The 12,734-nt window shown below is 40.8% G+C and overlaps 1 protein-coding gene across 2 annotated transcripts in view; it reads right to left on the reverse strand.

The window, feature by feature from the left end:
- The window catches only part of SEPTIN7 (septin 7), a 108,269-nt gene that overhangs the window by 38,429 nt on the left and 57,106 nt on the right, over positions 1-12,734 (reverse strand). For both annotated transcript variants that reach the window (XM_075315134.1, XM_075315133.1), the window contains exons 3-5: positions 10,270-10,370; positions 9,919-10,053; positions 2,855-2,972 (exon numbers count right to left, since the gene is read on the reverse strand). In XM_075315134.1, the coding sequence (XP_075171249.1) occupies positions 2,855-2,972; positions 9,919-10,053; positions 10,270-10,370 (354 nt within the window). The remainder of the gene's footprint in view (positions 1-2,854; positions 2,973-9,918; positions 10,054-10,269; positions 10,371-12,734) is intronic.

Here is a 12,734-nt window from a genome sequence, read left to right on the forward strand (position 1 = left end):
GCTTTCAGCATGTCACCTTGAAAAATTTCAGGTCTGCTAGATATCCACCATTCAACTGTAACTAGAAGTGTCAGCAAGTAACACCAGGCTCAGCCACAATGACGTATACCATGTAAGCCTCACAGGCAGAAACCAGAATATTCTTAAGCACAACGTAAGTGTTAACAAAAGAAAACACCAAAACCTTTCCTGTCAGATACAATTTGAAAAGTCTGGCGTGAATGTGCCAGAGCCTGCACAGAGCCCTGATCACATCTAACACCATTAATGATCGATACGTCAAAATGTGAACCAGACCTGCATGACTAACATATGACCAAACCAATGCTCTTTGGGATGAACTGGCAACAAATTACCAAAAAGGGCCTTCCTAAAGTGGAGGCTATTAGAGCCCTAAAGGAGACCCAACTCCAACACAAGGTTTTGGAACAGTAAGCCCAACAAGGTCATCATATAGAATCGCCATATCGGACAAGTCAACTGCAGCATGGCTTCCAATGACAACTACAGTACCAGGGAGCAACAGGATATTTTCTCCATACACTGCACACAGTAACAAAACTGATACTGATTAAAAGCGCAAAACAGGACATGAAGATCTGGCTTTTACTTGCATGATAGAAAAATACTACCCTATAGATTTTTCTACTTGTTTCTACTTGAAGAGTTTTAGTATTGTTTTACGGATACAAATACTAATAGCGTTATAGAGATTAAATCCCGTGATCCCAACGTATTGTTACTCCTCTATAAATCACTTGTAAGGCCACATCTGGAATATGGGATCCCGTTTTGGGCTCCATATTTTAAAAAGGACATTCAGAAGTTAGTCTGTTCAAAGGCAGGCAACTAGACTATTACAAGGGATGGAAAGCCTCCCATATGATGGGAAGGTTCGGGGGGGGGGGAGAGAACTCAGAGGAGATGTCATTTACAGTCATGGCCAAAAGTGTTGGCACCCTGCGTGGATACAGAAAATCTGATGAAAGCTTGCAACGCAGGATAGTCCAGAAGTTGGAGAAGCAGCCCCAATCAAGATCCAAAGAAATTCAAGCTGTCCTGCAGGGTCAGGGTGCATCAGTGACCGTATGACCTATCCATTTATATTTGAATGAAATTAAACACTTCAGGAGACCTATGAGGATTCCACTGATAAACTTAAAACAGCTAGACTGCAGTTTGCCAAGATGTGTGCAAGTAAGCCAAAATCCTGCTGGGAAAGGGTCTTGTGGACAAATGGGACCAAGATAGAGTTTTTCTTAAAGATCATCATTCTACTGTTTACTGAAAACAGAATGAGGCCTACAAAGAAAAGAGCACAGAACCTACAGTCAAATATGGTGGAGGTTCAAAGATGTTATGGGGTTCTTTTGCTGCCTCTGGCACCGGCTGACTGCGTGCAAGACATTATGAAATCTGAAGATTACTAAAGGATTTTGTGTTGCAATGTAGTGCTCAGTGTTAGAAAGCTGGGTTTGCGTCCAAGGTCATAGGTCTTTCAGCAAGCCAATAACCCCAAACATACTTCAAGAAGCCCACAGAAATGGATGGAAAAAGTGCTGGAGAGTTCTGAAGTGGCAGCAATGAGTCTGGATTTAAATCCCATTGAACACATGTGGAAAGATATTAAAATTGCTATTGAGAGAAGGCATCCTTCAACTATGAGAGACCTGGAGCAGTTTGCAAAGAAGAGTCCAAAATTCCAGTTGAGATTTGTAAGAAGCTTGCTGATAGTTATAGGAAGTGATTGATTGCAGTTATTTATTCCAAAGGGTGTGCCACCAAATGTTAAGTTGAGGTAACAATAATTTTGTCAGGCCCATTTTTGGGTTTTGTGTGAAATTATGTATAATTTGCCTTTTCCCCCCCTCTGTTTTTTGTGTGTTGTTCCAATACAAAGAAAATAAATAATTCTCTGGGAGAAATATTTCATTTTCTGGAACAGTTTCAAGGGTGCCAACAATTTCAGCCATGACTGTATATGTATGTGTATGTGTGTGTACATGTGTGGTCAATATGAAGGACTGGCACATTAGTAATTCCCCTCAAAGACTTACCAAAAGAACCAAGGGATAGTTGTGTGTTGAGGAAAGATGATTCAGGCAGCTAAATAGGAAAGGGTTCTTCACAGTTAGAGCAGTCAGACTATGGAATGGCTGACCGCAATAGGTAGTAATGGCAGACACGAACAGCATTTATAAAGGGCCAGATGCTTTTCTCACAACAATTGGCATTGTGGGTTATGAACGATCTAGTGATAGAGAATGCTTAATTGGCGGAGAAAGGTCGAACTTGATGGACCCAAGTCTTGTCAACCTACAGTATATAGCTGTGTATATATATAGTATATATATTACCTATATTTTCTGCTTTATAATAAAAAAGCTAGTCAAAAGAACAAATAAGAGCTCAACAGTGAAAATAACCTAAGACTGTCCTAGCCCAGTTCTGTGCCACTGTGGTCTTCCGATGCTGCAGAGGCAATGCTATTTTTGCTTGTTGCATTTGAGAGCAAACAATTCGGGCTAGCATAGGCAGTGTGCAGCTAGTCTGAACTGTTAAATCATCAGGATTGCACTGTCCCAGCAAGCAGGAAGCCGGGAGGCAGGGGAGCGATGCGTCCTGAAACAATAGTACAAACACAATTTGCTAAGTAAACTGAAATTGGATATAAATATATTATTGTGCCATTTTCAAAATGATGTTTTAGCTGTGTAAGATCAGATCCCTTACATCAAGCAGAAGGACTGCTTACTAAAATTACATTTTAAAAGCACACTGTAGTTTTCGTTGCAGATCACAGCATGCCGTCCCCTCCATTTCCCAAGATGAGGGAGCACTCAGCTCATCTTACTTGTTTTTTGAACTGCTGGCATTCTTCTGGTGTGAGGGTATCAGCTTTAGCAATAAGTGGAATGATATTGACTTTTTCATGGAGACGCTTCATAAATTCAATGTCCAATGGCTTCAGCCTGCAATAAAGCAGAATAACGGGAGAGGATTTTATACATTTTCAGAGATTGTCAACTTGGAACAGGCTTAAATGTGGAGGACCACTAAACTAGAAATGACACAAAATCAGACATTCAGACGTGTCTCAACAGATCAATGTTCATCAGATGGACATAGACTTTCAGCCTGAAGCACTTTGATTTTGCCATTACGAGCATTCAGACAAATTCTTCTGCACATGTCCGATTACTATCATTAAAGAAGAATGTTCTGTGTATGAAAGGCTGCACTCACCCAAATGTTCCACTAAGTCAATGCAGACAAGAAACAAAGAATAAACTACATGAGAGATTAAAGAAGAATATCAAGACATCAGTGCTGCAAAATGCATGAAAATGAGCAAGAGCGATACAGAAGAGAACTGTGGACAGCTATAATTATCCTGTACATTGTAATGACTTCCTACACAATCTATAGGCACCAGAACAGATGCATTTCTTACAATTTCAGTACATGAACAAATGGCTATAAAATGGATTTTTAGAGACAAAGAAAAAGGTTAAAAAAAAACAAACAAACCATCTTGAGCCTGGAGTATAGCCTGCTGAGCAGCTGCACCACAATAAGAGATGCTGGCCAAATAATAGATTTGGAGCGCCTCAATCCCATAGAAAACAATAGGATCAGTTTTGGTCTCATGTGTAATCCAGGATGGTACTGAAACACTAAAGGGCATGGTAGGTTATATGCAAGCTAGGCTAAGCTTTTTTCACCAGGATTTGGAAACATGAATAGTGTGACACAGATCCATTCATTTACATGGATTCTCCTACCAACAAAGCACATTTTAAATCAATAGATCTTGGAATAATTTTTGACAGCGAGATATAAGGTGTTAATAGGCGTGGGTGGAGCGCAATTCCTGTTCAATCAGCTGGCATGTGTGCAGATCGCCGCAGACTACCCATGGCAGGCGGCCGGGGTTATCCTCACACGATCAAAGATGTACCCAGTACGTCATGTGTCGTGAAGAGGTTAAGAATAGTAGTATCACCTCCACTAAAAATAGATATAAAAAGTACACATGGCATCGCCGCTTTCAGGAAAGTCTAATTTATAAAAATAATTTACCCGATTGGTAAACTGTGTAAAGGGAAAAAAAAAAAGTCAAGGACGTCAAAATTACTTTTTTGGGTCTCTGCAATACCACAAAAAATGCCGTTACAAGCAAATCGATCAAAACATCATATGTATCCTAAAATGGTATCAATAAAAACATCTCGCCCTGCAAAAAAAAAATCATCACACGGCTCCATCGATCAAAAAATTAAAATGTCATGGATCTTGGAAAATGGAGACAAAACTCCCCCCACCCCTCCCCAATTTTTTTTTTTTTGCAAATTAATTTTTTCACTAGTAAAGTAATTTAAAAAGAAAATTGACAGTGTTGGTATCACCGTAATCGTACTGATCAGGAGAATCTTATTTTACTACAAAATGGACACTGAAAACAATTCCCAAAAACCCCTGTGCCAGAATTGTTTATTTTCCATAATTTTTCCCAGTTTAGATTTCTCTGTTTTTCAGTACATTGTGGTAAAATAAATGGTGTGATTCAAAACTACAACTCTTCCCTCAAAAAACAAACCTTTTATATATCTATATGGACAGAAACATAAAAACAGACATTGCCCCCATCTTTAAGGGGTTAAAACATATTTTTCCTCACAAAAAGAATATGTTATGATCCCATGCTGTGCTATCTCTATGTTCCCTTTTGTGTTCTCCCCGGCCATGATATGTGATATGATCAGACCATGTCCCTGTACGGTCAGACACGGCCATTACACAGTACACAGCATGGACACATATATAAGATTATCTCAGCCCAGGAACATTTTACATAACATCCAATTGTGGAAATTATTATTATTCCAAGATCTATTTTTTAAAATCTATTTTTGATTCAAGGGAAAACCCCTTTAAATGGGTCCATATTTTAATTTTCTACAGTCTCCAATTGGGAAAGTGGCACATGGTGCAGATCATGCCATCACGAGAATATCTGAAGGTGGGGACAATTGACAAAGTCATTAAAGAGACCCAACATAGTTGTATAAAGCTGGCTGCAGAGCGCACAGGAAAGCGGCTCAGACGTGCGGTAACCACCACACAGAGCAGTGTTTTCTGGTAGGCTCTTCTGGGTCTTGCTGCTTCCTGTGGTAAGAATGTAAGCGCTATAATATAGATGGAAGAGTTAACATTCCCCAGCCGGCTGGTAATATGCTACCGTAAAGTTATACTGTGCAGGTTCATTTCATTGTCTGGCTTCTTGAGTCATGTAACCATCAAAATCAAATTATATGGTAGCCATGGATGTAGAAGAACAAGTGAACCACACGCAAGGTCTGCACTTAATGCTTATAAATAGAAGAGAGAATGGAGACTATGACTGAAAGCCAAGCATATTAACACAAAAATAACCTCGTTACAGCACACGTCACACACCAGGAACTACAAACCGTTTCAAGCTGCAAATCTAAAAATGCATAGGCATAATTACAATTGATTTTTAGGTCACAAGCTTCAGACAGCAGCAATAATAAAAAAGTATCTTAATTTTTAAAGTTAGAGGGGCTACAAAAAGAGAAAAAATACAGCTCTAAGCAGAGGGATCAGTTAGTGCCAACCTCACTTTTGGATCTTAGACGTACAGAAGACATTCCGCCAACATCTGCCCACCACCTTACTAATACAGTCACTGCGGATTGTGCATGTATAATGGGCTGTGCGCACGCTCCTCCACATGTGTGAGAGCAATGAGGCCCTCAGAAGACTCCGCACACATTATCCACCACATTAGTTTCATAAAGCTCAAAGTGAAACCAGATGAATTATCTGCACACAAATAATTCTATGTAATGTTATCAAGTCCCTGGATGAAAGGCTGGGCAAACGTTTGAGTATATTATGGGATGCAATATTAACAGAAGTATTACAATTGTTCCTATGAGACACCAGTAATTGCAGTCATGTATCATTAGGATCAAGAGGGGGTAGTGTGATGCTTTTGGCCCTATGTTGGGGTGCACAATATGTTATCTCCATAAACCAATATGTATCTATTACATGACAAAGTTCTACTAGTACTTCACATACAATGCTGGGGCTACATTGTAGCATGAGTAATTTTACAGTACATTTAACTGACCGATTTCTGAATTTAATGTTTCCTTATGAAGACTATCCACAGTATATCACAAGTCAGTACACCCCTCACATTTTTGTAGATATTTTATTATATGTATTCATGGGACAACACTGAAGATATGGCATGTTGATACAATGTAATGTAGTCACTGTACAGCTTGTATAACAAGTATAAATTTGGTGCCCTCTAAACTCAACACAGCTATTAATGTCAAAGCTGCGGGCAACAAAAGTGAGTACACCTTTAAGTGAAAATGGCCAAACTGTGCTTAATAAGCCATTTTCTCTTCCCGGTGTCATGTGACTCATCAGTGTTACAAAGTGTCAGGTGTGAATGGGGAGCAGGAGTGTTACACTTGGTGTTATCACTCACACACTCTCATAGTGGTCACTGGAAGTTCAACATGGCACTATGTCACAAATAATTATATGGGGGATCACCAAAAAAAAAAAACAACAAAAAAAAAACCTGCTCTATGTAAAGATGGCCTAGGCTATAAGAAGATTGCCAACACCCTGACACTGAGCTGCAGCATGGTGGCCAAGACCACACAGCGACTTGACAGGTTCCACTCAGAACAGGCCTCGCCATGGACCAAAGAAGTTGAGTGCCTGTGCTCAGCGTCATATCCAGAGTTTGTCCTCTAAAAATAGACGTATGAGTGCTGACACCATTGCTGCAGAGGTTAAAGGGATAATGTGGGGGGGATTAATTGAGGGAGCCATGCGTGCCAACATGTATCGTGCCATTCTAACGTAGAACATGAGCTCCTCTCTTTGGAAACTGTGCCGCAGGGCATGATAAAGACCCATGGACATCTCCAAGATGACCACAGGCTTGCTGAAGAAACTGAGGGTGAAGGTCCTGGACTGGCCAGGCATATCTCCAGTCCTACCCTCTATTGAGCATCTGTGGGGCATCCTCAAATGGAAAGTGAAGGAGTGCAAGGTCTCCAACATCCACGAGCTCCATGATGTTGTCATGGAGAAGTAGAAGAGTATTCCATTGGCAACCTGTGAAACTCTAGTGAACTCTGTGCCGAAGAAAATTAGCGCAGTGCTTGAAAATAATGGTGGGCGCACAAAATATTGACACTTTGGTCATAATTTGGCCATTTTCATTTAGGTTTGTACTCACATTTGTTGCCAGTGGCTTTGACATTAATGGCTGTGTTGAGTTATTTTGAGGGCACAACTAATTTACACTGTAATACAAGCTGTACACTGACTACATTACATTGCATCAAAATGTAAGAGCTTCAGTGTTGTACCATGAAAAGATATAATAAAATATTTACAAAAACGTCAGGGGGTGTACTCACTTTTGTGATACACTGTAAGCAAGTAACCTTAAAGGGGTTGTCCCCTACTTTTACAGTGATGGCCTATCCTTATGATAGGTCATTAATGTCTTATCGGCCAGGGTCGACACCCTGCCGAACAGCTGTCCTCAGTCCTGGCGGTGGCAGCAGGCAGTTGGAAATGCTCAGTTCCCGGAGCTGCTCCGTCTTTGGATAGTGGCCACAGCCAGGAACTGCACATCTGACTCCTATTGATCGGATACTACATTAACAGTGCCGTCAATCAATAAGCTCTGCCAATGTAAATTGTATGCCACCAAGCTCAGTGCTGTCAATGTGACACCAACATTACAGCCAATATTAGATATCGGGAGCAGCGGTGGACCAAGGAAGGTTGAGTAAAGTGTAGTTTGTTTCTCTTCTAACAAACTGTGCCCAGGCAGTGGGATTGGTTAAAAAAAGTTTATAACCCCTTTAATCTGACAGGAGAGGCAAGAGTGGTTTGAGACCAAGTAATCAAAAAATTCAGAAACCCCGGAATTAACAGGATGAAGCAGTCTTCATTGTAATGATTACATGCAAGCTCTAGAAAATTTTAATGATATTTCAAAATTCAAAGTTATAGCATAAGGCAAACAATAGTCATTATATTTGCTTTGCGTACAAATCCTAGCATGTGCCTTTCTACATGTAACCAATTATTATACAAAACTGACAAAATGTCAACCAATTCTCATTCAGTCATGTGCTCTATCAGTACCAGAAACCAAGTTATGAGCGGCTTCAATTTACAAGTGACGATCAATGCTATTTCTATTCTGTCACTTTTGCAAAAATGTTCGCTATAAACTATTAGAGCATTCTAGTACTGTATCTCAGTAACAAAAACAAGAGCAATGAACAATCTCTGAACACCGCTTCAGCTCGTGATTTAGTAAAATATTAACATTTTAGCTTATGAAATGGAGAGAAGGTTCTTCCCATAGCCTATATAACTGTTCTGTCGGAAAGGAATAAATGTACTGAATATACAATTATGGACTCGAAAACCTGCCTGTTGGCTCGATTAGGTGACGCTAATGGGCAACCTTCTACAGGAATGTGAAGCAGGGCATAACTAGATCAGAGTCTGAAGCCTTCTGATAAATGTGGAGATTGTATTATGCATACCACAGACAATCCATTACTAAATCCATTCACATAATGTGAACTCGACAGAATCAGTGCGCTTAGAAAGGAAGGAGGAAGGTGCATTGCTTTAGAAGGGTTCTTTAAGCCTGATAGGGCATTCTGGTAACCGGTAACCACCTATATACATGATCGGTAATACATTTTACAATCTTTTTCGGGGTTTGAGCTCAGACCCACAACAGATAGCCAAAGAGGGGCATTTCTGACCCTCATATAATGGAGCGACAGTGCTATGCTCGACCGCTGCTCAATTTATTCTTTATGGGAGAGCATGAGAGTACAAGACCGGGAATAACTACCTACTGGAAAATCGTGATGGGTCATTTGTGGACGATCCAGTACAAAGAGCTGGCTCCCTCCTGTGAATGGTGAGACCCGGCACCCCAGTGAGCGCCACTCTAAATGGTTAAAGGTCTCTAAATGGCTCTCATGGGGCTCAAACCAGGAAGAAACAAAACCAACTCTTCCAGCCATTTCAATGGTGAGCTGTAGATGGGATCGATTTCTGACTCAAGTGGGTGGGACTGTGGCGATTTTATGTTAAATATGTGTTCCATGTGCCGTTTAATGTGTTAACAGTTCCTGCTAACAGTCAATGCTCCATTCTTCTAATTCAGAGCTGCAAAACTATTTTCGACAACATTATATATAATCAATATTTAATAAAAAAAAAAAAAAAAAAGGCAACTTTGCAGTTTCTCTGTTTTTAAATATCCTGTCCACTCCTCCTTTTTGTTCCACAGGCACAAAGGTATAAACTAAGCTGTTGGTTCTACACTGCCAATTTGGTGATTGTTTATGGGCTGCAGTGACATCACCGCTGTAGTCTTTTACGGAGTCCGGTGGCCATGCCCTCTATAATAGCAGGGCCGCTAAACTGAGCCGTGATGTGTGCGGTGTCGTCAGCACCGCAGCCCTTAAACTATCCCCAGAGCAGAGGCGGAAAGCTGGCGCAGGGGGAGGTGAATATGTGCTCAGTTTGTAATTATAGGACACGGCTAACCTATGGAACAAACAAAAATAAAAACACAACAGATAGGAAAACCCCTTTACTAACAAAGTTCTTTATGCTGACACATTATCATAGGTTACATTCTTTAAAAGGCATTTGGGAAATGTTGGCATCAAAAGTTAAAAGGCACAGTCAGTGGCCTTCAGATAAAATTATCTGTAAAAAGTTCCAATACGGAAATAGTCACAATATCTCTATTTATAAACAGAACCAAAAAAAGTGGTATACAAAAAAAAAAAAAAAATTACTAACCCATGGCCTGAAGGCGCAATGAAGTATAAGCAGCACTGCACCCGGTTGTCTGGCATCTGACGTCTGTTGACTCGGGATTCTGCATTAAGGTAGTCTTCAAATTTACTGTCAATGTAGTCGATAACCGGCTGCCAACTGTAAACACAAGGAACAATTTATAGCATTTAGTGTCCTTGCCAAATGACAGATCAACAGACATGAATGTCTAAAATAAAAGTAAAGTAGTTAGCGAGTTGGTAGTAATACTGATAGAAATTCACCACTTATACAGAAATACGATAAAAGGTAAAAAAGAACATTTAATGACAAAGTTGATCAGTGCAATAAACGAGTAGACAACACAAACATTACCAGTTACTATTATCCACTGCATCGCCAAACCCCGGTGTGTCTACTATTGTGAGAAGAAGCTGAACGCCACCTTCTTTGATTAAAACTTTTGACTGTTCAACCTAAAAAAAGAAAAATGTATATATTTTATTTATTGAAATTAATGTAATCTAGCAATCTATTAGTATACTATGGTTATTAGTGTTGAGCGAGTAGTTATGCTGTTTGCGAGAACTTCCGCTATTCGCATATTCGTTACGAGTAGCGGACGCAATGTAAGTCAATGGGAAATGCTCTCAAACTAACAAGTACCCCGAAAGCTGTACTTTTCGTCAGAGTAGTACGGCTTTTGGATTACTCCCTACTTAGAGTATTTCCCGTTGACTTGCATTGCGCCCGCTACTCGTAACGAATATGCAAATAGCGGACAGTACTTGCTAACAGCATAGAGAGTACTAATAGTTAACTACTCGCTCAACACTAATTGTTATATTATGGTTATTACTGCAGAATCACAGGAAAATGCTCACAAAAACTGAGCCCTGTGCTGCCATGTTATAGCAGATTTGGTAATAAAATGCGACATAAAAGTATATATTACACAGAAGCCAGAATTAGAAGAGATTTTAGGTCACCAATAGTCCCATTTCACCCCAGTATTATAGAGTGTGTGCTAATGTAAAGAGGACCCAACGTCCCACAGCTCTCAGTGTAATGTCCAATGTCCAGACATGGTTCTTGATATTCACAAGACCCCAGCCCAGGGGTTCTGATCCAGATCCATGCGACCCACCTGCTACCACCTCGTCTGATTAGTAGGCCATCGTTGTGGCGTGACACATGACATCGCGTCAGACATCCTAATCTCCAGGAATACTGGGAGGTAGGAGATGGTTCGCACGGCTCTGGTTTGGTAGCTACTATCTACTCTACGGAAAAAAGTAGTCATACTGCAAAAACATCAGGTGTGTCACAGGCCTAAAACATTAGTGTTGTCAGTTTGTTAGACAAAAAAATGCTATAAGCAGTTACTTAAATTTAATGTTGGAAAGCAAAATCTCAAGAATTACATTTCTGGAATAAAAACAAAGATGATCACTACCTACATGAAGGCATACACTAGATTTAATCCCTAGCTGCAGATAGAGCAGTTGTTAGCGGCTGAGCTCACAGCTGCAGGCACATGCATCTCATCAGTGCTCTCCAGAATGTCAGGGCAGGAGGCGGCGCGGGCTTTCTCAGGCTCTCTCTGGCTGGGTTTGAATCCAGCGGCCTATAGCATTCTGTGCCCATACATGGTCAAACACGCAGAAAACATCTGGAGCTGATCCAACACAACACAACTGTATAGCAGCTTCCTTCACAGCCTCCAACTGTATCCCATCATCTGCTCTCGCCAGAATTCCCAGGAGCCTCATGGAAAACAAATTAGCTTGAGTCCTGGAATTTCAAACTTTTCTCAGCAGATCTGCTCCAAATGGCTTCTTTCCCATGCACTGCATAGGGCAGGTCACTTCCATCCATTTTACAGATCTGCGGCCCTTTGGTGCCTTACTGTGGAATGCAGTAGTAGCGGTATACAGCGCATACAGCGTGGGACAATGAATGAGTGCAGAAGGCCTGACATCAAACACTCACGGGTGGGGAAGCTCGTCAGGATCAGGCCTCTTCCTCAGTACAGCTGGGAGAGCGGCACAATTATAACCTGCCCTTCTCTTATGTGGATACATTGAGTATCTCTGCTCACCCCTGAATGTAGCACTGACTGACAAATGTCAAACATTTCATTACACTGACATCACTGGAAAATGTACAGCATAAAGCAAAAAATAAAAACACTAAATAAAAAATGATGTACACTTTATCATCAATTGCTTTCTAAATACACATTCCAGTGCACCAAACGTCCAGATGATTAATGTTCAGAATTATTGGAAGCTGGAGTAAGAAAACTGATCACCCTAGGTAATGAATGGAGTACATTATGCACAGGGGCAGCCACAGCTCAAGCGATCTGGAGCCATCCATCGGCATCGTGGACAGTTTATCACTTGCTGAAATTGGAATAACCTTTTATAGAGAAGCAGTAATCCTGCTATTGCAGTCAGGAATATGTTATTCTGAAATGCTGGCCGGACGGCAGCTTATGAAAGAACACATGCCTGACTGCAATCGTGCACCTGGTGTCTGATTCATGCTGCCTGTGGCTCAGGCAGCAAGAATATGATGACCGGTTCCTTTTAAAGAGAATTGGTCAGGCATTTCTTGCATACCATACTAGTATCTAGTATTCTGAAAAAGCGGTTCGGCAGCCCTTTTAGGATATGTAACCTTCATTCCTTACATTGCCCAGTTGTGTTGCTGTAAGCCCCGGAAAATGTATAGTCATGTGTCAGCTAGTCAAACGTATGTTAATGCAAAATGAATATTCATTAATCCCCCACCCATAATCCTGCCCACTGCTCTGTGCAAGCGTCAGTGATTGG

The sequence above is a fragment of the Anomaloglossus baeobatrachus genome, chromosome 6 (genome assembly GCF_048569485.1).
Source record: "Anomaloglossus baeobatrachus isolate aAnoBae1 chromosome 6, aAnoBae1.hap1, whole genome shotgun sequence".
NCBI classification, from domain to species: Eukaryota; Metazoa; Chordata; class Amphibia; order Anura; family Aromobatidae; genus Anomaloglossus; species Anomaloglossus baeobatrachus.